We start from the raw sequence: 25,070 nt of genomic DNA on the forward strand, positions 1-25,070 counted from the left end.
CATCCCACGTGACTCCCAACCCCAGCACCCCGCAGAAGGAAGGGATACACAGACCCCCCCACCCCGGGGTGCCCCCCCAGCTCTGCCCCCAGCCTCCCCCAGGCAGGGAAGTGCTGTGATCCCTCTGTCCCCCTGGGGATGCCCAGTCCTCCCTGCAGGATTTGGGCTGTCCCAGCGAGCCCCGGCACTGGCTGAGGGAGCGGGGACTGGGAGACAGTGGGGAAAGGCAAAGCAAAGGGATGAGGAGGAAGAGGGGAGCAAGGCCAGGGAGGAAGCAAACCTCCATCCCCTGGCGCTTCCCGACGTAGCCGCGGGCACCGAGGGCCGCCTTGTGGCAGACACCAATATTGGGGGCTGGTGGCCCTTGGGCAGCCCTGGGGCACCCAGTCACCCCACGGGCACCCAACGGGAGGAGGAAACTGGGAGCTGGTGGAGCAGCCGAGCAGCCAGGCAGAGGGGACGGCCGGCTCCGGAGTGGGTGCGCTATGGAAAGGAGGAGGAGGAGGAGAATGAAGGAGGAGGAGGAGAATGAAGAGGAGGCGAGGGTGAAGGAGGAGGAGGATGGAGGAGGAGGATGAAGAAGGAGGAGGAGGATGAAGGAGGAGGATAGAAGGAGGAGGAGGAGGAGAGGGGGTGAAGAAGGAGGAGGAGGGTGAAGGAGGAAGAGGAGGATGAAGAAGGAGGAGGGTGAAGAAGGAGGAGGGTGAAGGAGGAGGAGGATGAAGGAGGAGGAGGAGGATGAAGGAGGAGGAGGGTGAAGGAGGAGGAGGAGGAGGGTGAAGGAGGAGGAGGGTGAAGGAGGAAGAGGAGGGTGAAGAAAGAGGAGGAGGAGGGTGAAGAAGGAGGAGGAGGATGAAGAAGGAGGAGGAGGGTGAAGGAGGAAGAGGAGGATGAAGAAGGAGGAGGGGGTGAAGAGGAGGAGGAGGGTGAAGAAGGAGGAGGAGGGTGAAAGAGGATGAGGAGGAGGATGAAGGAGGAGGAGGATGAAGGAGGAGGAGGGGGGTGAAGAAGGAGGAGGAGGGTGAAGGAGGAGAGGAGGATGAAGAAGGAGGAGGGTGAAGGAGGATGAGGAGGATGAAGGAGGAGGATGAAGAAGGAGGAGGGGGAAGGAGGAGGAGGAGGATGAAGGAGGAGGAGGGGGGTGAAGAAGGAGGAGGAGGGTGAAGGAGGAGGAGGAGGAGGGTGAAGGAGGAGGAGGAGGATGAAGAAGGAGGAGGGGGTGAAGAAGGAGGAGGAGGGTGAAGAAGGAGGAGGAGGGTGAAGAGGATGAGGAGGAGGATGAAGGAGGAGGAGGATGAAGGAGGAGGAGGGGGGTGAAGAAGGAGGAGGAGGGTGAAAGGAGGAAGAGGAGGATGAAGAAGAGGAGGGTGTGTGAAGAAGCCGCGGAGTCAGGAGGGAGAAGGCGCACGGCAAGGCTCCATCCACCCCGCCGCCGGTGAGCTCTGGGGCCCCGGCGGTGGATTAACCGCGGCCCCGGCGGGTGGATTAACGCGACCCCGGCGCTCCCCGGGCCGCCGAGCGGCGTCTGAGTCCCGGCTGCGAGCGGGGAAGCGGAGCCGGGGCCGGGGCCGGGGAGCCAGCCGGATGTCTGGCCGGAGATGAGCCGGGAAGCCGATGCCTTCGGGGACCCCCAGGCCGGGGGTGTCCCCCCCCCACCCCCCTCCACCCCCCCCACTCCCCCCAACCAGGCGCTGGGATGGGCAGAGTCCGGGCAAAACCCGCTCCCTGCCGTGCCAAGGTCCAAAGGGACCCTTTTATTGCTGCTCCCAGATGGGGGGGGGAGGAGGGGGGGGTTCGGGGGGAACGCTGGGACCCCGCCAGCTCCCGGATGGTGTAAAGCTGGAAGGAGCTCGGGGATGGCTCTGGGTGGTTTTGGGTGGCCTTTGCCAGCAGAGGGGACTGTTGCTCGTCTCTCCGGAGGAGCTGGCCCCGGCGACGGCTCGGGAGGGGACATTTACCCTTCTCCTCCTTGCCCTGGGGAGGGCAGAGCGGGGGACAGCCCCCCCCCCCGCCCCACCCCCCCCCCCCCCCCCCCCCCCCCCCGCCGTGGGAAAACCACCATCCCTCCGGGAGAGGGAGGACGGGGAGAAAAATGCTGCAACAAATCTCTCCCCAAACGATGTTTTCCTGCCTCTTTTGTTCACAGAAACCTCCCCGGTTTGGATTTTTAAACCTTGGCCAGCCCGCTGCCCTCCCCCCGCCCCCTTCTAAATCAGCTGGAGGGGGGGAAAAAAAAAAGAGAGAAAAATAAAAAATAATAATCCCCAAACGCTCCCCGCGAAGCGATTCATAACCCGCATTCCCCCCCCCAGCCATGACGGCTCGGCCGCGCGGGTGAAAGCTGTGAACGAAACCAAATGTTGAGCCGGCGCTTGGCCAAGTTTCGGAGGCTGCGGGTGAAAGTCCCCCCTCGGGCTCCCGCCGTCCCGCACATCTGGAAAGAGAGAGGATGGCAGCTGCGCGCAGCTGGATGCAGCACCCCGAGGATGGGGCGGGGGGGGAGGAAGGGGGTCGGCTGAGATGACGCCCTAGTGCCCCCCGCCATCCCCCCGTGCCTGGATTCAAGGCCACGGCTTGTGCTGAGCCCAAAACTGCCCTGGGAGCCGAGGGGCACCGGGTGTCCCCAGTGCCACCATCACCCCTCCCGAGACTGGGAGAACATCCAAGGGCTCCGTCTGGGTTCCCGTGGCCCCCGGGGTTTCGGAGTGGCACGGGGCCAGCGTACCACCGGGGAGGGATGCCCGCAGCCAAGCCCACCAGGACGGGCATCTGCCAACCCGCCCTTGGACACCCCCCCGCCCTCCGTGCCGAGGCCCACAGCACCCCACATGGCGCTCCAGCTTTGCCGGTGTGTGTGTGGGTGTGTGTGTGTGTGGATTTCCCAGCCGAGCCACGTTGGGGGCAGGATCCAAGTCCTCAAACCACCCTCCCGAAGTGCAGAGAAACACTTTGCCCTTCCTCAGGGCTGGGAAATCCCATCCGGCGTCGAGCCCACGTGGGGCTGGAAGCGGCCCCGGCTGCGGAAGAGTTAAGCCCAGCTGCTCGCCCGGGTCTCAGGGGCCTCCCACTCGCCCGGCTGAGTATGAATAGCTGCGCTCCCCTCCGCTCCCAGCCATTCGCTTCCCTCCCTGTGCTTTCCCACTTCTCCAGAGCCTCCGGCATCCTCCGGCATCCTCCGGCAACGCCGGCATCTGAGCCCCGGCATCCTCCGTCAGCAGCCCCGATGCTGAGCATGGAAAGTTTCGCTGGGGCGAGAGCCCTGGGCGAGGAGTCCCTGCAGATGTGGGACCTCAACAAGCGGCTGGAGGCCTACCTGGCCCGCGTCAAGTTCCTGGAGGAGGAGAACGAGGTGCTGCGAGCCGAAATCCAGAGCGCCAAGGGCAGCCCCGCCGGCGACTCGTGGCGGGCCAAGTACGAGGAGGAGCTGCGAGCCCTGCGGGACGCGCTGGATCACGCCTTCAGGGAGAAGTGCACGGCTGAGCTGGCCAGGGACAACCTCTACGAGGAGGTCCAGCAGGTGAAAAGCAGGTGCCAGAAGGAGCAGGCGGCCCGAGAAGAAGCCAAGAAGCAGCTCTCCTTGAGCAGGAAGGAGCTGGAGGAGGAGAGGAGGGCGCAGATCTGGCTGAAGGAGAGAGCCGTGCAGCTGGAGAAGGAGGTGGAAGCCTTGCTGGAGGTGCACGAGGAGGAGAAAGCGGGGCTGGACCAGGAGATTGCGAGCTTCTCGCAGAGCCTGGAGAGCTTCCGATGCGCTCCGGTGGCTTTCCAGCCGGTGGAGGTGGAGGACTACTCCAAGAGGCTCTCGGAGATCTGGAAAGGGGCGGTGGAGACCTACAAGACGGAGGTGTCGCAGCTGGAAGGTTCCCTCTGCCAGGCCAAGGAGAACCTCTGGAAGGCGGTGGAGGACAACCAGCAGAGCCAGCTGCAGCTCCAGCACCTGGAGAAGGACCTGGTGGGGCTCAAAGCGCGGAAGGAGATGCTGGAGGAGAACCTGGCCCGGCAGTGGCAGGAGCAGCGCGGGGAGGCGGAGAAGTTCCAGGTGGGTGAAGGCGGTTGCGGGGGGGAGCCGGTCCCCTGGGGAGGGGGAGAGCAGGGTGCTGGGGGTGCCTGGGGGGGTGTTCAGGGCACCCACCGCCCACAAAGGGAGGGGGGAGATGGGTAGGAGGGAGGCAAGACAGAGGGAGAAAACCCCGGGGCAGGGAGGGAGGGTGGCCCTGGATGAGCTGCAGATGGAGAGGAAGCTGGGGAGGGTGGGAGGAAGGGCGGGGGGGGGCGGGGGGGTGGCTCAGGGACACCCTTTTCCCCCTCGCAACAGGGACCCGGAGCCACCCTGCTGCAGGGGAGCAGCACCAGCCGGGTCCTCCCCCACCACCCTGCCCGGGGATGCTGCTCCACGTCCCCGTGGGATCCAGAGACCCCCGGGGGGACGGCAGCCCCCGCCTGCTGCCCCCCACCCCCCACCCCCCCCCAGCCCCAAGTCTGGGTGCAGGCAGCAGGGCGGGGGGGGGGCGCGGGGAGGAATTAAACTCCGACCGACTTCGCTGCAGCTGCAACCCAACAGCTGCAAAAGTAATTCAGCGGAGGGAGGTTGCGGGAGGGAGGGGGGGGTTGGAGCCCGGGTAGGGGGGTGGAAATATGGGGCTGGAAATGCCGGGGAGGGCACGGATGCCGCCCCGGGGAAGGGTCCCTCTTTGTTTCCAGGTCCGGGGACCGGCCACGGCCACCGATCACAGAGCAGAGGGGGCCACGGCCCCGGTCACTGGTCACGGAGCCGAGGGTGTCACAGAGCCGAGGGTGTCACGGAGCAGAGGGTGCCACCACCCCGGTCACTGGTCACGGAGCCGAGGGTGCCACCGTCCTGGTCACTCACCCAAAAGATGCTTCTTTCCCAGCCCGGTGTCCTGCAATCCCGAATCCCCCCGGCCCTTCCTCCCTCCTCCGGCACCCGCCTCCCCCTCGCTTTTCACCCCACTCCTCTCCTCACCCCCCCAACTCCCCATCCTCAGCCCCCCCCAGCCCACCCCACCCCGAACCCCCGCAGCATCCCACGGGGCGCCAGGCGGAAACAAGAGCCACCAGCGCGGTCCCATGTCCGGCAGGGACAGCAGGGCTGAGGTGTCCCTGATGTGTCCCATCGTTGTCCCCCCCCGCCCCGCAGCTGGCGATGGAGGCGCTGGAGCAGGAGAAGCAGAGCCTGCGGGGACAGATCGCCCAGGTGCTGGAGGACCGGCAGCAGCTCATGCACCTCAAGATGTCCCTCAGCCTGGAAGTGGCCACCTACAGGTGAGGTCCCCGCTGGGGACAAGGCTGGGGACAAGGCTGGGGACAAGGTTGGGGACAAGGTTGGGGACCAGGTTGGGGACCAGCCACTTCCCCCACGCAGGGAGCTGGGGACGACCCCTGCAACGGCGGTGGGCGCATGGTAGGGGGGGGTCTTGGCTAAAAGAAGGGGGGTCTTGGGTACAAGCGGGGGGGGGTCTCGGGCACAAGGGGGGTCTTGTGTAGCCCTTCCAGCCCTTCCAGATGGCCCCAGACAAAGGCAGGTTGCCAGGGGACTGGGGGGACAATTAGCATGAGAATAGGGGCTGTCCCCAGCCCAGGCGAGGGGCCTCCCCGCCGGAGCATGATGTCACCCGGCGCGGACACTAATCCTGGGGACAGGGGGATGGGAGGGGAGACAGGAGCAAGGGGGGGCCGCTCCGCTCCCCCCCCCCGCGGTCCCGTCCCCCCCCCCCCCCCGGGCATGGAACCGGCAGCAAAACCATCCGGAGCCCCTTTGTGCCTCAGTTTCCCTGCAAAGCGTCCGCCATAGCCCCGCGGGGTGTGCTGGGGGCGGAGGGCGAGGGGGGGCACGGGGAGCATCCCCCCCCCCACCTCCACAACGCACCCCCCCCCCCCCCCCCCCCCGGCACCCACCCCGCTCCTTCTCCTCGCAGGACGCTGCTGGAAGCGGAGAGCACCCGCTTGCAGATGCCAGCCGGGGAATACAAACTGGCCAACGGCTTGCGAGGTAAGGGAGCACTGGCCACCGCATCCCCCCCTTGGGGGCCGGGGGTGCTGGGGGTAGCCGGAGGTGGCGGGGTTGGGGGGGGGGGATGAGGCTGAATATAGACACGAGCGTTTTCCTGGCCGCGATAGGAAGGTGCGAACAGCGGGCAGCGGCGGGGGGGGGGTGGGGGGGGTGTCCTGGCACGGGCCTCGCCACCCGCCGCCGCCGCGCAGATAAGGGCTTATCTGCCGCTTCGCCTCTTCTCTTCCATTCCTCCCCCTCACGGGGAGGCCGGGAGGGCAGCCGCGTGCCCAGCCGGAGCGCGGGGGTTGTCGTAACAGGCCGAGCGTTTCTCGTTTTCCTCCAAATAAAAACCACCAAGGAAAGCCTGGCACCCACGCTCTCCCCCCCCCCCCCGACTTCTCCGTCCACCCCCCCAACCCCAACCCAGCAGCAAGACCTGACCGCGCCGGAGCATCGTCCCCGCGCGGCGCCGGAGCATCAGTTGAGCTCCAGTGAGGAATTTCCCACTTTGCCAGGAAGGGGCTGGTTAAAAATAGGAGAGGGGGCAGCGGGCAGCGAGAGGCCCCCACCCCGGGCGGCCGGGGAGGGATGGAGGGAGCCCAGAGAGCGGCTTTTTGGCAAGCTGACGGCGCTCCCCGCCTCGCTCGTTGCAGATCTCAAGCTGGAGGTGAGCGGGGGCAGCAAGTTGGCGGCGGCGAGCGCCGAGGCCAGGCGGCTGCTGCCCCGGGACCACCGCACCAGCCCCTCCGTCTTCCCCCGGGCGGAGGGGAGGGGGCAGCCGGCAAAAACCAGAAGCGACGCTCTGACACCCAAAATCCAGAGCCCCAGGGAGCTCCAGAAAATCGGCTCCGTCCTCCATGCCACGGCACCGCAAGCCAAGGAGCCGGGTGCCCCCGGCCGCCCCACGCCGAGCCCCTCGCAGCCCGGCAAAGCCCCTTCTCTCTCCCTGGACCCCCCCAGCCCCGTGCCACCGGAGCCGGGGAGCCCGGGGGGAGAGGGTCCTGCCTGGCCAGGGGGAGACGGGGGTGAGATGAGCCAAGGGAAGGAGCATCCTGTGCCCAGAGCCGCGGCGGAGACCCGCGATGCTGGCGCCGAGCCCCCAGGAGCGGTGCCCACCCGCAGCCTGCGGTACCCAGCCCGGCTGGTCAGCGAGGCGCTGGAGGATGCTCTCAAGGAAATGAATGACGATGCTCAGCCCAAAGAAGAGCCCCCGCTCGGCGCCGCGTGGGCCCCCCCAGATGCCCGTCCCCCCAGCCCCGTCCCCCCCATAGAGGCTCGCGGAGGGGCCGGGGAAGGGCAAGACCCCTCGGAGGGTGGCGGGGATGGCGAAGCCCCCGAAGAGGAGGAGAGGGCTGGGGAAGGCGTGCTCCAGGGGCTGGGTGCGGGATCGCATCCCTGCGGCGCGGCGGCTTCCCCGAGCCCGGAAGAGCCGGGAGTGTGGGAGGAGGAGATGCCGGCTGTGCTGAGCCCAGGGGGACCAGAAGTGGTGGCCCAGGAAGAGGACACCAGTGGCCCTGGCCAGACTGGGGCCAGCCAGGAAGAGCCAGAGGATGAGGAGGATGCCCCAAGCACGGAAGCATCACACCCCTCGGAGGACGAGGAGGAGAGGGGACCCGACGATGGCGATTTCCAGGGCGAAGGGATGGATGCGGGAGAAGGGGAGTCCCCGCAGAGAGAAATCGAAGCTGCTTTTGCTGTCCCCGTGGAAAGCCACCCGGGTTTGCCCATGGAAAGTCACCCGGAAGAGGACTTCATTGATGGGGAGCAGGAAAAGTTTGAGCAGCGGGAAATGCCCGTGTGTGAGATGGACCTGGCTGCAGGGGAGGAAAGGCGGCAGGAGCCGTGCCCGGAGCAGGAGCCGTGCCTGGAGCAGGAGCCCTTGAGCATCCATGAGGCCACCCCAGCAGAAGAGGCTTCGTCGGGGGCTGTGGAAGATGCCATGGGAGGGGAGGACCCAGGCAGAGCAGAAGAAGGTGAGGGAGAAAAGGGAGAGGCCAGCGGGGAGGCGCTGGGAGGAGAAGACCCCGGGGCAGGAGAGGCTGCGGGACCAGAAGCCCTGGGGCAGGAGGAGCCCGAGGACCTGCAGGAAACCGGCTTTGGGGAAGAGACGCGGGAGGAGGAGCAGCCGGAGCCGGGAGAGGAGCGCTGGGGTGGGAGGGATGAGGGCAGCAGCCAAAAGCCCCCTCCAGAGGAGTGGGAGGTGACAGCAGAGGACACGGAGGGGGCTCTGGGGACGGAAGAGCCAGCCTGGGCGGATGACACCCCGAGAAGCGCAGGAGGGCTGGAAAGCGAAGAGAGAGACAGCAGCGTGTCGCCGGCAGAGCTGGAGGAAACCCGGGAAGATGACGAAGAAGCTGCCGAGAGCCGAGGGACGAGCCAGCAGCAGCCACCGCCGGGCGCTGAGCCGGCCCCGGGGCTGGCAGGGGATGAGCAGGAGGACACCGTGGGGCAGCCTGACCAGGCAGCACCCATCCATGTCCCCGGGCAAGGGGACAGCCAGGAGCCGGCCGAGGCTGCGGAGGAGCCATGGGAGGTGCAGGATGAGGATGCCGATGAGGAGCTCGACTTGGAGGCAGGCCAGCGGGAGAGCAGCAGCGGCACCGTCCCCGCCGCACCGCAGCAGGCGCCGGGTGACGGCACCGAGAGCGGTGAGCGGGAGGAGGAGGAGGAGGAGGAGGAGGAGGATGGGCGATGGGGAGAGCCAGAGCCAGCGCCGGGGACAGGCAGGAGGGTGGAGCTGGAGGACACGCTGCCGGACAGCACGCCATTGCGCCTCTACGATGGGGAGACGCTGGCTGCGGTCACACCCAGCCAAAACCCTCCGGAGACTGAGGAAACCACCGAGACAGGCCCCACATCCCAAATAACTCCAGAGGATGAAGGGTGGCTGGAAGGGAAGGACAAGCCGCCAACTCCCACCGTGCCAGAGAGCTGCGAAGAGGAGGAAGGAACGGAGGTAGCCCCCGCGGCAGAGGGTGCCGAGGAGGAGGAAGGTTATTTCATGGTCTCTGCTCCCAACCAAGAGGTTTCCAGCTCGGAGGAAGCCGAGATCTCCGAGGACTTTGAAGAAATTAAAGTTGAAGCAACCGAAGCCGGCCAAGATGAGCTGGAAGCTCCCGGAGAAGCATCTCCGGTGCCAGAGGACGAAGGGCACTTCGAGGCGTTTGTTGGTGAAGTGGATGAAGATGCGAAGATGCCCACAGAAGAAGCCGAGATGCCAAAGGACGAGGATGAGGATGATGCTGGGGGTTTTACCGCCGAGCTGGAGGAAGGCCCCGCTGTTCCCGAGGCGGATCCCGTCTCCCCCGGGACCGCGGGGTCATTAGCCGGAGGCTCCGGGCTGCGGGAGAGTTTGGCTGCTGAATCGGACGAGGAGCTCGATGGCGCGGTCGAGCTGGAGAGCGATGGCGGCAGAGTCGAAACGCTCCCAGGGCCGGTGGGGCAGGAGGAGGAGGAAGAGGAGGAAGAGGAGGAAGAAGAGGAGGAGGATCCCAGCACGGCTCACCAGGACGTGGCTGCGTCCATCCCTCCGGCAGGGCTCCAAGCCCGGGTGATGCCGGTTTCTCCGCTGCCCGACCAAGCGGCGCAGACGGCGGATGAGCAGCCAGCTGTGGAGGAGGAAGCACCAGCCGGCGACAGTCCCCCCCCAGACAGGGATGAGGAGCCCCCCGAGGCCGACCTGCCTCAGCCGGGCTCCGCGCCGGAGCAGGGAGTTTTTCCAGAGATGATTAAAGAAAGCCCAGAGGCGGCCGATCCCTCCGCAAAGGTGCCGGCGGACGTCGTGAAAGACTCGGATATTTTGGAAATAGTCGAGCAAGCCCTGGAGTTCAACCAGGAGCTGGTGATGGGGGTGAAGGCGGCCGAGGGCGGGCAACGGGATGCCAGCGGGTCCCAGCTCCCCGGGGATGCCGAGGAAGAGTCTTCACCCGCCTCGTCCAGCGAGGAGGAGCCGACGGTGCAGGAGGCACCAGCAGAGGCGGCTCCGGGGCCGGAGGGTCTGGCTGGGGCCGCCAACGGGCTGTACCGGGAGGCCAGCCTGGAAGACCTGGCCGAATTCACCGAGGAGGTGCCCAACGGCGTCGCCGGCGCGTGGCCGGCGCAGGAGGTCCCCGATGAGAGCGCAGAGCCCAGCGGGGGCACGCAGCCGCGGCCCCCCGCCGATGCCGCCGCCAAGCTGACCGATGCCACCCCCTGCGGCAAACACGGCGGGGCCGACGCCATCCCCGTGCCGTCCTCTTTGGGGGACGACGTCTTGCGCCTCACGCCCGACCAGCCGCCGGCGTGTCGGCTGAGAGCCGAGCAGGAGCCCTGGTCCTCGGGGGACGAGTGACGGCGGCGACGGGAGCGGGGAGGGGGGGGACACCCCTTCGGTAGCCCCTTCCCCTCCAAACCCCAGCCCCCTCCCTTCCCCCGCCTAACGCTCCCCCCGTCTCCTTAACGATTTTTAACACCTTTTGCGTGGATTTTGTGCACCCCTTTGGCAGAGTGAAGAACCACCGAGCTCACTTCCCCCACCCCCCCCCCAATTCCCAAACCCCCCTCCCCTCCCCCCCCCCCCAAAAAATTCGCATGCTTGCTCCGGGACCCCAGCCGCGGTTTGTGCCCCCTCTGGGGGGTGGTTGCCGTGGCTATATTTAATTTAAACCCCATGTTTCCCCCTTGCCTGCAATCTCCCCCCACTTCGACGCTCCCCCCCCGCCGCCCCGGCAGCGTATCCGCCCCATCAGCTGGAGGCTGGGGACCCCCACGCTCTGCACCCCGGGACCCAGCGCCTCGGGGGGGGGTGAGGGCACCCCGGCGTCCCCAGCCCCGACGCACGGGGGGGGCTGCCCCACGCCGATGTATTCGCTGCCTTGACGTTAATTTAATAAAAGCCTCGTCCTCCCCCCCGGACCCGCTGCAGCCCCGCTCTCCTCATTCCCACGGCCTCGGGGGGGTGTGGGGGGTGGGAGGGGAGGGGGCAGGTCTGGGGGGGGCTCCCCTGGAGGTGGGGGGGTTGCATTTCCAGGCTGTTTTCCCATAGGAAATCGTGCCTGGGGCCGTCCGTCTTCATGGGTTGGGGATGGGGTCCTCGGGGCGATGCTCCCCCATCCCTGGGGCAATGCACCCCCCCCGGGACGATGCACCCCCATCCCTGGGACAATGCAGCCCCCTGGCACCATCTCTGGGGCAATGGCCCCCCCCAGGGCGATGCTCCCCCATCCCTGGGGCAATGAACCCCCCCGGAGGCGATGTACCCCCCCTTTCCCAGGGCAATGAATCCCCCCCTTGCCAGACCAATGCTCTCCCATCCCTGGGGCAACGCACCCCCCTGGAATGATGCTCCTTCACCCCCAGGGTGATGTACCCCCCTCCCCCTCTGGGGTGATGCTTCCCCATCCCTGGGGTGATACAGCCCCCTGGAATGATGCTCCTCTATCCCTGGGGCTATGAACCCCCCTGGAATGACGCTCCCCATCCCCAGGGCGATACTCCCCCCAGGAATGATGTTCCCCACCCTTGGGGCGATGCAGTCCTCAGGGCACTGCTCCCCATCCACAGGGTGATGCTCCCTGCTTTGGGGTGATGCTCCTCCATCCCCATGGTGATGTTCCCATCTGGGGCGATGGTTCTCCATCCCCACGGTGATCCTCCCCCCAGGAATGATGTTCCCCACCCTTGGGGTGATGCAGCCCCCTGGGGTGATGCTCCCCATCCCCATGGTGATGTTCCCATCTGGGGCAATGGTTCTCCATCCCCACGGTGATCCTCCCCCCTGGAATGATGTTCCCCACCCTTGGGGCGATGCAGCCCCCTGGGGTGATGCTCCCCATCCCCAGGGTGGTGCTCCCTGCTTTGGGGTGATGTTCCCCATCCCCATGGTGATGTTCCCATCTGGGGCAATGGTTCTCCATCCCCACGGTGATCCTCCCCCCTGGAATGATGTTCCCCACCCTTGGGGCGATGCAGCCCTCAGAGCACTGCTCCCCATCCCCAGGGTGATGCTCCCTGCTTTGGGGTGATGCTCCTCCATCCCCATGGTGATGTTCCCATCTGGGGCGATGGTTCTCCATCCCCAAGGTGATCCTCCCCCCTGGAATGCTGTTCCTCACCCTTGGGGCGATGCAGCCCTCAGGGCACTGCTCCCCATCCCCATGGTGATGCTCCCTGCTTTGGGGTGATGCTCCTCCATCCCCAGGGTGATGCTCCCCTCCCTGGGGTGATGCTCCCCATCCCCAGGGTGATGCTCCCCACCTTGGGGTGATGCTCCTCCATCCCCAAGGTGATCCTCCCCCCCTGGAATGCCGTTCCCCACCCTTGGGGTGATGCAGCCCCCTGGGGTGATGCTCCCCTTCCCCATGGTGATGCTCCCCACCTTGGGGTGATGCTCCCCATCCCCAGGGTGATGCTCCCCACCTTGGGGCAATGCTTCTCCATCCCCGGGGCAATGCACCCCCCTGGAATGATGCTCCCCCATCCCCAGGGTCCAGCGGATGCTGCTGCTGGCCGGGCACTTGCCCAGGTGCCGGTGGGGCTGGCTGGCCGGAGCGGGACGGGATGCCAGCCCACCCTGTCCCCGTGCCAGCATCGTCAGCGATGAGCCAGCAAAACCCGCCGCTATTCCTGCCCGGATCGGGCCGGCTGCCCATGGGGCAGCATGCGGCCACCCAGCCCCGGTGACCCCCGGCATCGCAGCGGGGACCCCGTCACCCCGCCAGACCCGGCTTTGTCCCCTCTCCCAAAGGGTGCTGGCTACTGGGGGGGAGCTGCAGGGAGCCGAGGGGGGCCTCAATCGCCCCGTTGTGCGGCCGGGCGTGGGGACGGCGCGGGAAGAGCCGCATAAATCAGTTCCCGGCCGGAGAATGGGTTCCTTTATGCCGGGCAAAGGGCTGAGTCAACCCTGGCGAGGGGACGAGGGGACCCGGGCTGCCACGGCATCCCTGGGGACCGACAGGCTCGCACCCACGGGTGAGCTCAGCGTGGCTCCTTGGGTGCTCGGGGACCAGCCGCTCGGCTCACCCACGCGCCGGATTGAGCCCAACCGTCCCCGTGCCAGCGCCCCGGGGATGCTCGGAGCCAGGGACCGATAAGGACCCGACGTTTATCTGCTTTCCTCGGCGCGAAGCCCCCGGCCCCCTCCCCTGCCCGAAAGGGCGACGGTTTCCTTTTAAGGCTAAAATCACACGGCTCCGAACACCGTAATAAAAAAAAAAGAAAAGAAATAATAAAAATAAATAACCTCGCCGATTAGTTTAATCGGGCGCCGAGTCTGCGTTCAATCAGCCCTCGGCCCCCGCGCGCCCCTTCGGCGAGGCCTGGGCAGCGTCAGCGCGGCGGCGGCCGATGGCAGCACCGGGAAAACAAACCGCCACCCCCCCCCTCCCCCGACCACCACCACCTTCCCTGAGACCCCCCGTGTCCCCCCGAGTGGTCCCCGAGAGCGAGGGGTGGGGGGGGGTGGCGGGAGGCTGCGGGGGGGGAGCCGGCGGCGGGCGAGGAGCTGAGCGAGGCGGGGGGTGACATTCCTCCCGAAATTAATCCACATTCCAGCCCGTGCTGACAAAGCGACGAGGGGGGACAGATGGAGGGGGGCGGGGGGGGGGGGGACAGGGAGGGGGAGCCCCTTCCTCACCCCGAGGAGGAGGAGGAGGATGGGATGAGGCTGCCGAGGGCTGGGGGTCGGTGGGGGAGGGAGGGGGGGGGAATGGCTGCCGGGGGCCTGGGCTGCGAGGTGTGGGCAAGTGGGCATCCATGGCACCCAGCCTGGCCCCAGCGGGACCAGGTGTGGCCCCAACAGGACCGAGTGTGTCCCCGACGGGACCGAGTGTGTCCCCAACAGGACTGAGCGTGTCCCCAATGGGACTGAGCGTGTCCCTGGTGGGACCAAATGTGTCCCCGATGGGACCAACTATGTCCCCAATGGGGCTAAGCATGTCCCCAATGGGACCAAATGTGCCCCCGATGGGGTTGAGGATGTCCCTGATGGGATCAAACGTGTCCCCAGTGGGGCTAAGCATGTCCCCAACAGGGCTGAGTGTGCCCCCAATGGAACCAAGCATGTCCCTGATGGGACTGAGTGTGTCCCCAGTGGGACCAAATGTGTCCCCAACGGGGCTGAGCGTGTCCCCAACAGGACCAAGTGTGCCCACAATGGGACTGAGTGTCCCCAATGGGACCAAGCGTGTACTCGACGGGACTGAGCATGCCCCTGATGGGAGTGAAAGTGTCCCCAGTGGGACCAAGGATGTCTCTGATGGGACTGAGTGTGTCCCCAATAAGACCGAGTGTGTCCCCAGTGGGACCAAGCATGTCCCCAGGGACGAAGTGTGCCCCCAATGGGACCGAGTGTGTCCCCAATGAGACTGAGCATGCCCCTACTGGGATGAAATGTGTCCCCGATGGGACTGATTGTGTCCCCAGTAGGACCGAATGTGTCCCCAATGGGACTGACCATGTCCCCGGGGACCAAGTGCGTCCCCAGCGGGATTGAGCATCCCCCCGGTGGGACCGAGCGTGTCCCCAGTGGGACCGAGCGTGTCCCCAAAGGGACTGGGTGTTCCTGATGGGACGCCGTGTGTCCCCAGTGGGACTGAGCCTGTCCCTGATGGGACCGAACGTGTCCCTGGTGGGACTAGGCGTGTGTCCCCCCCCCGTCACCCAGCGTGCCCCAATGGCACCCAGTGTAGCCCGACCGGACCAAGCACCCCCCGTTCCCCCCATGCCTGACTCCCGTGTGGGGCTGCGGCTCAGTCACCCACCGGGCACCCCCCCCCAGACCGAAACCCACCCCCCCGGTGTCCCCCCCACTGTGTCCCCCCCACCCAAGCTGAGCTCACACAGGCTAGTTTTGGGGACCAGGACGGAAAGCACACCCAGGCGTGTGCCAGGGGGCAGGTGGGGGGCACGGGCGGGGGGGGGGGCGGTCCCGGGGGCCGTGGCCATGGGGTGGTGGTGGTCGGGGGGGGTTGTGTGGGCTTCAAGAGCCCCCCACAGCCTGGCACCCCGCCAGCCGGGGAAGGGTTTTGTTTCCTTTAGGGCCGGGAGAGAGCGATGGAGGGGGCGGGGGGGGGGAAGGATGGAGGGGGGGGGGGGGGATTTCAATGGAGCCCACACAAAAACTCCCTGTGGGGTGAGCCCGAGCCAGGATTGTTGGGGGGGGGGGACGACACACCAGGCGGGATGACCTCAGCGATGACTTCATTCCGCTCCCGGCTCCCAAAAAATCATGGGAACCTTATAAGGGAAGGACTAAAAATACAGGCGGAGGGGCGCGAACGGCCCCCTCTCCCCCCTCTTCCCCCCCCCCCCCCAAAAAAAAAAAAAAAAAGATGCTAAAAGCGGGCAAGCAGGAGCCACGCCGGGGCCACCGGTGCCCCGGGGGGGTGTCCCCGAGGGGGATGCATGGCGGGGACATAGCCCCATGCATGGGGGGGGCAACGATGGGGACCCCCCCCACACGCACATGGGTGAGGCAGGCTGGTGTCCCCCCCCCCAACAAGACCAGGGCAGGGATGTGGGCAGGGAGGGGTCGCCCCCCCGCCCCCCCGCCGCTTCCCCAGCAAGGCCACCCCAGTCAGCACCGTCCCTTCCCGCGACACCCCTGGGGGGGACATACCGGGGGCGGGGGGGGGGTTGGGGAATGACTCGGTCACCCCCTCGCCCACCCTTCACCTAGGTCAGACACCCCCCCCCCCCCCCCCGGAATAGCTCCCGCCGGCTATAATAAGCGCTGCCCCGTTTTCGGGGGCTCGCCCAGCTGCTGGGCCGTGACACCCCCACCCCCCCGCGCCCCCCCCCCGGCAGCGCCCGTGCCCCAGAGCAGCGACAGCTGCTGCCAAATCGGGGGGGGCGGGGGGGGCACGGATGCCTGAGGCCGAGCCCCACGGCGGGACCCTGCGGGGAATGTCGCCTGGGGCCGTCCGTCAGCAGCCGGGGGGGGGGCGATGGGGTCCCTGGGGCGACGCCCCCCATCCCTGGGGCAGTGAACCCCCATCCCCGGGGCAATGAACCCCCATCCCCAGGGTAATGAACCCCCCCCCCAGGGCGATGCACCCCCATTCCCGGGGCAATGAACCCCCCCCGAGGCGTTGGACCCCCGTCCCCAGGTGATGCTGCCCCCTCCCCAGGGCAATGAACCCCCCCCGGGGCGATGGACCCCCGTCCCCAGGGCAATGACCACCCCCCCTCGGGTCAATTCTCCCCCATCCCTGGGTCATTGCACCCCCCCGGAGGTGATGTACCCCCATCCCTGGGGCAACGAACCCCCCCCCGAGGAAATGTAACCCCCCATCCCCGGGGCAATGAACCCCTCCCGGGGCAATGCTCCCCCATCCCCGGGGCAATGAAGCCCCCCGGGGTGAGGTACCCACATCCCCAGGGCAATGACATTCCCCCCCCCGGGGCAATTCACCCCCATCCCTGGGGTATTGCACCCCCCCGGGGCGATGTACCCCCATCCCTGGGGCAATGAAACCCCCTGGGGTGATGCACCCCCCCTCCCCAGGGCAATGAACCCCCCCTGGGGTGATGCACCCCCATCCCCGGGGCAATGACCCCCCCCCGGGGCGATGTACCCCCATCCCTGGGGCAATGAACCCCCCCTGGGGTGATGCACCCCCATCCCCGGGGCAATGCATCCCCCCTGGCCCCATCTCTGGGGCAATGACCCCCCCCCGGGCCCATGCCCCCCCATCCCTGAGGTGGTGCCCCCTCTCCCCCCCCCGGGGTCCCACACTCCCAGCTGGCAGCAGAGCCGACCCCCCCGCCGTGACCTCCCCAAAACTCTCCTTTGTGCCACAGCGGCTGGTGGGGGGGGGGGGGGAGAGAGGGGGAACGTGGCACCCCCCGACCGCCACCCAGCACCCCGGGAGCCCCTTCCTCCCCCCCCGCCCCCCCAGCCCCAGCCTGTTGATGTGACCCATCATTAGCGGGGGGGGGGGGGGGGGGGGGATATGGCCAGGACATGGCTTGTGGCGTGAGAAGCAGCTGGGCCGGTTCCTGCCACCACCCGCCAGCCCCGTGCCTCAGTTTCCCCACCTGCAATGGGGCCGAGCCGGTGACGGGGACAGGGGGACAACCCCCCCACACACACACACACACCCCCCTCCCTCCCAAACCAGGGCACCCCAGCACCCCCCCGAGCACCCACCCCGTGGGGCAGCGGGCGCAGGAGGTGACTCACAGCCGGAGGAAACGCCGACAAAGCAGCTCCTTTCTCGCCCCACAGCCGGTCCCCTGGGACTGGTGGCACTGGGACAAACAGGAGCTGCGCGTGGGGGTGTCCCGTCGTCCCCCCCCAACCCCAGTCCTGGGGTCACATCCCACCCCTGGGGCCAAAACCTGCCCCCGGCCGAAGGGGTTTGAAGGTCTCCTGGATGGAGACCTGGTGGCCACCGGAGGTCCGGGGCTCGGTGCCAGGCCGAGGGGACGCCATTTGGGGACAGGATGCCACCGCGGCCGGCCCTGAGTCACCGCCACCGGATCCAGCCCCGGGAAGGGACAGGAACGTCCCTTGGCTCCAGTGCTCCTTGTCCCAGTGTCACCAGCATGGCCGGCGACCCCCCCCTGCCCTCTTTGGGGACCCCCATGCCCAGTTTGGGGACTCCATTCCCAGTTTGGGGACTCCATTCCCAGATTGGGTAGCTCGTTTCCAGTTTGGGGACGCCATTCCCAGTTTGGGGGCTCCGTTCCCAGTGTGAGGATACCTGCCCAGTTTGGGGACCCTATTCCCAGTTTGGGGACCTCGTTCCCAGTTTGGGGACTCTGTTCCCAGTTTTGGGGCTCCGTTCCCAGTTTGGAGATCCCTGCCCAGTTTGGGGACCTTATTCCCAGTTTGGGGACTCCATTCTGTTAGGGGAGTTTATTCCCAGTTTGGGAATGACATGCACCCCCTCTGCCCCGTTTGGGGACCGTGTGCCCAGTTTGCGGACTCCTTTCCCAGTTTGGAGACCCCCTGCCCAGTTTGGAGATCCCTGCCCAGTTTGGGGACTGTGTACCCAGTTTGAGGACCTCATTCCCAGTTTGGAGACTCCATTCCCAGTTTGGGGGCCAGGCGTCCAGTTTGGGAAATCCATTCCCAGTTAGGGAACCGTGTGCCCACTTTGGGGACTGTGTGCCCAGTTTGGGGACCCCGTTCCCACTTTGGGTACCTTATTCCCAGTTTGGGGACCCCATTCCCAGTTTGGAGATCCCCTACCCAGTTTGGGGACCCCATGCCCAGTTTGGGGACTCCGTTCCCAGTTTGGGGACCTTATTCCCAGTTTGGGAGTGACATGCCCAGTTTGGGGACCACATGCCCAGTTTGGAGACCCCCCTGCCCAGTTTAGGAACTCCTTTCCCAGTTTGAGGACCTCATTCCCAGTTTGGAGACCCCCTGCCCAGCTTAGGAACTCCTTTCCCAGTTTAGGAACTCCATTCCCAGTTCGAGGACCTCATTCCCAGTTTGGAGACTCCATTCCCAGTTTGGGGGCCAGGCGCCCAGTTTGGGAAATCCCTTCCCAGTCAGGGAACCGTGGGCCCAGTTTGGGGTCTCCATTCCCAGTTGGAGGACCCCGTTCCCAGTTTGGGGACCCCATACTGGCCCCGCTCCCAGCCCCCTCCCACCAAGCAGCCGATGGTGGCCGCTTCCCGCAGGAATTTGGCCCAAATTCCACCCACCCCCCCCCCCCCCCCGGCAGGTGGGATGGGGGTCGCTGAAACCCCAGTGGGGTGACAACTGCCCGCCGGGGTTGGGTTTCGGGGGGGGGGGGGGGGCGCGGGGGGGGATTTATGGCCTCCAGGCTCTGGGACCACCCCCCCCCACCCCCCTCTCCCCGGGCTAGGCACTGGGGGGGGCCAGCAGCCCCCCGGGCCCGGCCGCTTGCCCAAACATGGCCAGTGAGTCTGGAAGGACTGGTGGAGGGGTGACCATCGAGGCGGGGGGGGGGGGGGCACCAGCCCAGACACACACTCCCCCCCCCCCCCCCAGCACCCCCCCCCCAGCACCCCTCCCCCAGCGCCTTCCTCCCCCTCCCCCCGGGGGATTATTCCGTTCTGGTCGTGGCCCCCCCTCCCAAAGAGATTCCAGCCCCCCCAGGGACATGGGACCCCCCCAAACCCCTCCCCTCTGTTTTGACACCCCCCCCAGAAACTTGGGACCCCCCCAGACCCCTCTCTGCTGTCACCAGTCCCCCACCCCCAGGAACTTAGGACCCCCCAAACCCCTCTCTGCTGTTCTACCTCCCCCCCCCGGAATTTGGGACCCCCCAAACCCCTCTCTGCTGTTCTACCTCCCCCCCCCGGAATTTGGGACCCCCCCAAACCCCTCTCTGCTGTTCGCCCCCCCCGCCCCAAGGAAATTGGGAGCCCCCCAACCCCTCTCTGCTGTTCTGCCCCCCCCCCAAGGAACATGGGACCCCCCCCATATCCCTCCCTGCCTGTCTCCCAGGGGAGACAGGACCCCCCCCCCCCAAACCCCTCCCTGTTGTTTCCAGCCCCCACCCCCCCCCCCAGGAACATGAGCCCCCCCAAACCCCTCTCTGCTGTTCTGCCCCCCCCCAGGAACATGAGACACTCCCCCCCATCCCTCCCCGATAATGCCAGCCCCCCCCTGAGGGGACATGGCCCCCCCCAAACCCCTCCCTGCTCTTGTGCCCGCCCCCCCCCCAAGGAAAATGGGACCCCCCTAAACCCCTCTCTGCTGTTCCAAACACCCCCCCAGGGAAAATGGGACCCCCCCCCTCAAACCCCTCTCTGCTGTTCTGCCGCCCACCCCTCCAGGGACAGGGACAGGGACAGGGACACCCCCCCCCAAACCCCTCCCTGTTGTTTCCAGCCCCCTCCGCAGGAAAATGGACCCCCCCCAAACCTCCCCTGCTGTCGCCAGCCCCCCCCCCCCGCGGTGACACGACCCGGCTCGGACCCGGCTCGGACCCGGCTCGGACCCGGCTCGGACCGGCTCGGACCCGGCTCGGACCCGGCTCGGACCCGGCTCGGACCCGGCTCGGACCCGGCTCGGACCCGGCTCGGACCCGGCGCGCCCACACCGCCCCTGCCGGACGGCGGCGAGGCCCGGAATTCCCACTCTTTCCCCTGATTGGCCACCCGCCTCCAGCCAATGAGAGAGGAGGCGGCCGTCGAGGGGGCGGAGCCGTCAGCCATCGCAACCAATCGTAAACCGCCGCCTCCCGACCGGGCCCGGAAGAACCGTCAACCAATGAGAGGCGGGGCGGTGGGGTGGGGGCGCGGCGGCTGAGGGAGTGGCGGCCAATGGGCGCGGCGCGAGGGGCGGAGGGGGCGGGCCCGGCAGGGCGGCTCCCAGCCAATGGGGAGCGCGGGGGGCGTGTCCCCGGCTTCCAGAGAGTTCCGAGACGGGTAGCGGAGCGGCGGCGGCGTCGGCGGCGGTGAGTGGGGGCGGCCCCGGACCCCCCCGGACCCCTCCCGGGGCTGACACCCCCCCTTTCTGCCTCCCCCGGCGGCGGCGGGCACCGGCGGGCACCGGCCCGGTCCTGAGAGGACCCCCCGGAGCGGGGGCCGGGACGCCGGGGCCTATCAGCAGTTGTGGGGGGGCCCGGCGCCCCCTGTGAGGCCTCTCTGTGCCGCCCCCCCCCCCCCCCCCGTCATGGCGGGGCCCTGCCGCACGGGCAGCGGCTGTGGGGACACCCCACCTGCGCTGTGGGGTGCCCCGTGGGGGGGGTTGGCTGCCCCCCCGGCCGACCTGTCCCGTCCCCGGGACCGGGATGTCACACACACCCCGACAGCTCCCCCCCCCCCCCCCAAGCCCCGTGTCCCCCCGGGGGGAGCTCGGGGGTGCCCGGGGGAGGGGACACACGCCACCATGGAGGTGCCCGGGTCGGGGGTGGGGGGGACATGCCAGCACGGAGATGCCCGGGGCCAGGAAGGGGGGGGGGAAATGCCAGCCCAGAGGTGCCCAGGGCGGGGGGGGAACGGAACAGGACATGCCAGCCCAGAGGTGCTCGGGTCGGGGGTGGGGGGGACATACCAGCCCGGAGATGCCCGGGCCCGGGGGGGGACCCGCCAGCCCCGAAGTCCCCAGCAGGGTGCAGGAGGACGGTCGCTTCCCCGTGTCCCCCCCTCCCCGCAATGTCGCAAGATAAACACGTCCCACACCCCGCGTGGGGCTTATCGGCTGCCGGCACATTGCCCGGTGCGGGAGGAGAGACACGGGGACAGGGGACCTTCTGCTGCCCCACGGGGTGCTGCTGCTATGGGGAAACTGAGGCAGGACAGAGGGTGGCTCCACAGGGAGGAAAACAAGAGTAAAACCCCTTGGTGACGCCCTCGGGTGTGGGGATCCTGTACCAGGGAGGGGTGTCATGGGGTGGGGAAGGGTCCCGGGCCGGGGCTGACGGGTCTCTCCTCTCGCAGCACGTCACGAAGAAGATGGTGAAGGAGACGGGATACTACGACCTGCTGGGCGTGCGGCCGGGAGCCAGCCTGGACGAGATCAAGCGGGCGTACCGGCGCCTGGCGCTGCGCTACCACCCTGACAAGAACCCCAGCGAGGGCGAGCGGGTAGGTGCAGTCCCCCCCAGACTCCCGCCCGGCTCGCTTCCCCCTCGTCTCACTCGCTTTTCCCTTCCCCAGTTCAAGCAGATCTCCCAAGCCTACGAGGTGCTGTCGGACTCCCACAAACGGGCGCTCTACGACCGCGGCGGGGAGCGGGCCATGAAGGAGGGCGGCCTGGGGAACCGAGGAGGGAGCGGCGGATTCGGCTCCCCCATGGACATCTTCGACCTCTTCTTCGGCGGGGGAGTGCGGATGCGGGGCCGGGCGGACAGGCGAGGTACCGGGGACAACAGACCCGCCATGACCCCGGGTGCTGGGAGGGGACTGACACCCCGGCACGGCATGGTGCTGGCTTTTGGGGCACCGGCATGCAGTTGACGGCCCGTGGGCCACCTCCATCCCCGCGGTGGCAAAGCCCGACGCAGTTCCTCGTCATCCTCATTACTTTCTCCATCTGCCCCTCTTCAAAGAGCCCTTCCCTGTCCCTGTCCCAGCTTTCCCCCGCCGTCCCCAGGGCTGGGGCTGAGTCAGCCCAGCGCTGCCCTCGGCTCCCCGCGAGCCTCGGGGGGAGGCTGCAGCGAGACGCAGGGCGTGCAGGGCTGACTCCGGTGACTGTACGGATGTTTTTGGCCTGGGTCACGGGGAAGAAGGTGACTCGCCACGGCGTTTCTTGCTGAAGTGGCACGATTTAATAGCAGGGCAATTAGGAGGCCGAGGGAAGCGTCTCGGCGACCAGGTAGAGCCTCTCCAGCCGGGTTGAGGCGATAAGCAGCCGGAGGGCGGCCAGGGGCCCTGGGGTAGGAGCCATGCCCGGCCCGCGCTGGCAGGATCCGGGCTTGGAGGTGCGAGGAGATCCCTGCTAGAGGTTCCTCAGAGCCCTCACGCCAAGTTTGGCTTAAAGCTTTTTCTGTTCGTGCTGCCATTCCCGAGGATTAAACAGGAATGGCTTTGGAGGGGAGTTGTCAGCCACAGTGGAGGACCAGTGATGCCAAGCCACGGTGGCCGGCATCCATCTGGTCATGGCTCGGGGGGTGGTGAGCGACCGGGCGCTGATCCTAGCTCTCCCCTCCGTCCATCCAGGGAAAACGGTGGTGCACCAGCTCTCGGTGTCGCTGGAGGACCTCTACAACGGCACCACGCGCAAGCTGTCCCTGCAGAAGAACATCATCTGTAGGAAATGCGGAGGTGGGTGCTGGGGGCAACGGGGTGCCTGGGGGCCCTCCCCAGCGCCGCAGCCCAGCTGCTCACCCCTCTGTCTCCCCTTGCCGCAGGCTGCGGGGTGCGGGAGGGCGCCCAGAGAAGGTGCCCCAAGTGCCACGGCTCGGGCATGGAGGTTCGCATCCACCAGCTGGGCCCCAGCATGATCCAGCAGATCCAGACGGTGTGTTCCCAGTGTCAGGGCCAGGGCGAGTGGATCCGGCCTCGGGACTGCTGCCTCACCTGCAACGGCCGCAAAGTCGTGCGGGAGAAGAAGATCCTCAGCGTTCACCTGGATAAAGGTGAGAGGGGACCGCCGGGGGAGTGGGGTCACCCCCAAAACGGCCCCCGCGCCCTGAGCTCTCCCCGTGTACCCCCGCAGGCATGAAGGACGGGCAGAAGATCACCTTCCACGAGGAAGGGGACCAGGTTCCCGGCTTGGAGCCCGGAGACATCATCATCGTCCTGGATCAGAAGGAACACCCTGTTTTCCGACGCAGCGGTGACGATCTCATCGTCAAGAGGGAGATCAGCCTGGCAGACGCCCTGTGCGGCTGCCGACAGGTCATCCGCACCCTGGACAACAGGACCCTGCTCATCTCCTCCCAGCCAGGTGGGGTGGGATGGGGCTGGGGGGCTCTGTGTTCCCCCCGCAGGGAGCCAGGGGGGGTGCTGGCTGCAGGGAGCCAGGGGAGTGCTGGCTGCGGTGAGGTGACGCTCGTCTCTTCTCTCTTCAGGTGACGTTATCCGACCTGGGGACCTGAAGTGTGTCCCCAATGAGGGGATGCCAGTCTACAGGAGCCCCTTCCAGAAGGGAAAACTCATCCTGCAGTTCCAGGTGAGGAGCCGAGGCCGGGCAGGAGCCGCCGTTCCCCATCCCCCGCGTGTCCATCCCGCTCTTCCATCTTCCCCTCTCCGCTCGCAGGTGAAGTTCCCCGAGCCCGGCTGGCTCCCCACTGACCGCCTGCGCCAGCTCCAGGCCTTCTTCCCCCCCCAGGAGGAGGTGATGGCCACCGAGGACACGGAGGAGGTAGAACTCAGCGACTACACGTCCCAGGGGGGGTCGGGCCGCCGTCCTTACACCGGCGAAGCCTACCACGAGGACGACTTCGAGGACGGCTCGCGCCAACACGTCCAGTGCCAGACCTCGTAGCCGGTGGCGGGGCAGGGCCGGGGGCCGCTCGGCGGGGAAGGGGGGGCTCGGAGAGCCGTCACGTTCAGGGATGTACATAGGTCGCCTTTCCGACAGCACTTCACCTCCCTCGCCCACCCCCCACCAAGCCCCAGGGAGCCGGGCAGGGGGCTGCCCCACTTTGGGGGCCCCCCCAGACCCTCCCGCCGAGCGACGAGGCCCCTCTTTGACCTGCCCTTGAGGGAGCCGGATCCTCCCTCTGGCTCCATCTCCATGTCGGCGGAGGAGCCACTTGCTGCTGCCTTGGCTGTGGGCTCGGTAGCCAAATGCAGCCGTTGGTAGCCCAGCGGGCGCATCCCGCAGCGGGACAGCGCAGCCCTGGACTGAGGAGGAGGCGGGGCAGGGGGGGGTTGTCTCGCCGCCTGCCTCAGTTTCCCCAGCTGTGGTCCGGTGGGGCAAAGTCTCTGCAGAAGCCGATGTGGGGAGGACGGGAACTGCCACCCTTCGCCCCCGCTGCTGCCCCACGGCGCCGTCCGGCCCCACGCCGTGGGGTGCCGCTGCCCGGGCCCCCCCCCCCGAGGTCCCTTGCTTTTCCCGTTTCTTTCCTTGCTGGAGCCTGGCTCAGGCCTGGGGAGCGGAGGGGGTTTCTCTTTTCTCTTTGCACAGAACAGACGGGGGGGGTGGGTTTGGGGGAGAAGCGGGGGGGGGAGTGGCGGGGGGAAGAACCCGTCCCTTTAATTTATTTTTGGAAGAATTTTAAACTTTTTTTTCTTTTTTTTTTTTTTTTTTTTTTTTCTGGGAGACTTTGTACACGGCATTAAAAGCGAATCCCGAGTCGGCGTCCGTCGGGGCTGCGTCGGTGCCGCGGCGGGGGCCCGCGCTCTCCCCGCGGAGAAGCCGGCGGGGCGCGGGCGGTGACTCCTGCCACCCGGCTTTGATGTGCCGGGGCGTGCCTCAGTTTCCCCGGCTTTGCACAACAGGGAGGGGACCCGCGGGGCTGGGCCAGGGACCGCAGCCAGCTCCTGCCCTCCCCTTCCCCCCCCGCCCCCCCCCCCCAACCTCTCCAGCTCTTCCCCTGCCACCTCCTGCTCCAGGGGGGGCTTCAGCCCCGGCCCCAGGAGCTCCGTGACAGAGGGCACGGACCCCCTGACACCCCCCCCGCCGTCGCCGGCAGAGGTCAGGGTCCCATCCTCCCCAGACCCCCATCTTGGCTTCCCTGCCCCCAGCCCCAGAGCCCCTCATCCC

At 67.5% G+C, this 25,070-nt stretch overlaps 2 protein-coding genes across 3 annotated transcripts; both read left to right on the forward strand.

Annotated features, from left to right (window-relative positions):
- Positions 1-3,223: 3,223 nt before the first annotated feature.
- LOC134509372 (nestin-like) lies at positions 3,224-10,577 on the forward strand. The gene is made up of 4 exons (XM_063321867.1): positions 3,224-4,036; positions 5,156-5,280; positions 5,934-6,007; positions 6,664-10,577. Exons 1-4 carry the CDS (start codon positions 3,224-3,226, stop codon positions 10,338-10,340), a joined length of 4,689 nt encoding a protein of 1,562 aa, XP_063177937.1. The 3' UTR covers positions 10,341-10,577.
- A 9,724-nt stretch (positions 10,578-20,301) lies between these two features.
- On the forward strand, positions 20,302-24,498 carry LOC134509371 (dnaJ homolog subfamily A member 1-like). 2 transcript variants are annotated; one of them, XM_063321866.1, is made up of 8 exons: positions 20,302-20,370; positions 21,356-21,502; positions 21,575-21,773; positions 22,577-22,681; positions 22,768-22,995; positions 23,076-23,306; positions 23,431-23,531; positions 23,619-24,498. In XM_063321866.1, exons 2-8 carry the CDS (start codon positions 21,371-21,373, stop codon positions 23,844-23,846), a joined length of 1,224 nt encoding a protein of 407 aa, XP_063177936.1. In that variant the 5' UTR covers positions 20,302-20,370; positions 21,356-21,370; the 3' UTR covers positions 23,847-24,498. The 2 variants fall into 2 exon arrangements, with proteins under 2 accessions (XP_063177936.1, XP_063177935.1); XM_063321865.1 differs by having other exon boundaries at positions 21,356-21,773.
- The last annotated feature ends 572 nt before the right edge of the window (positions 24,499-25,070 follow it).

This window comes from Chroicocephalus ridibundus, unplaced genomic scaffold, assembly GCF_963924245.1.
Source record: "Chroicocephalus ridibundus unplaced genomic scaffold, bChrRid1.1 SCAFFOLD_669, whole genome shotgun sequence".
In the NCBI taxonomy this organism is placed as follows: domain Eukaryota; kingdom Metazoa; phylum Chordata; class Aves; order Charadriiformes; family Laridae; genus Chroicocephalus; species Chroicocephalus ridibundus.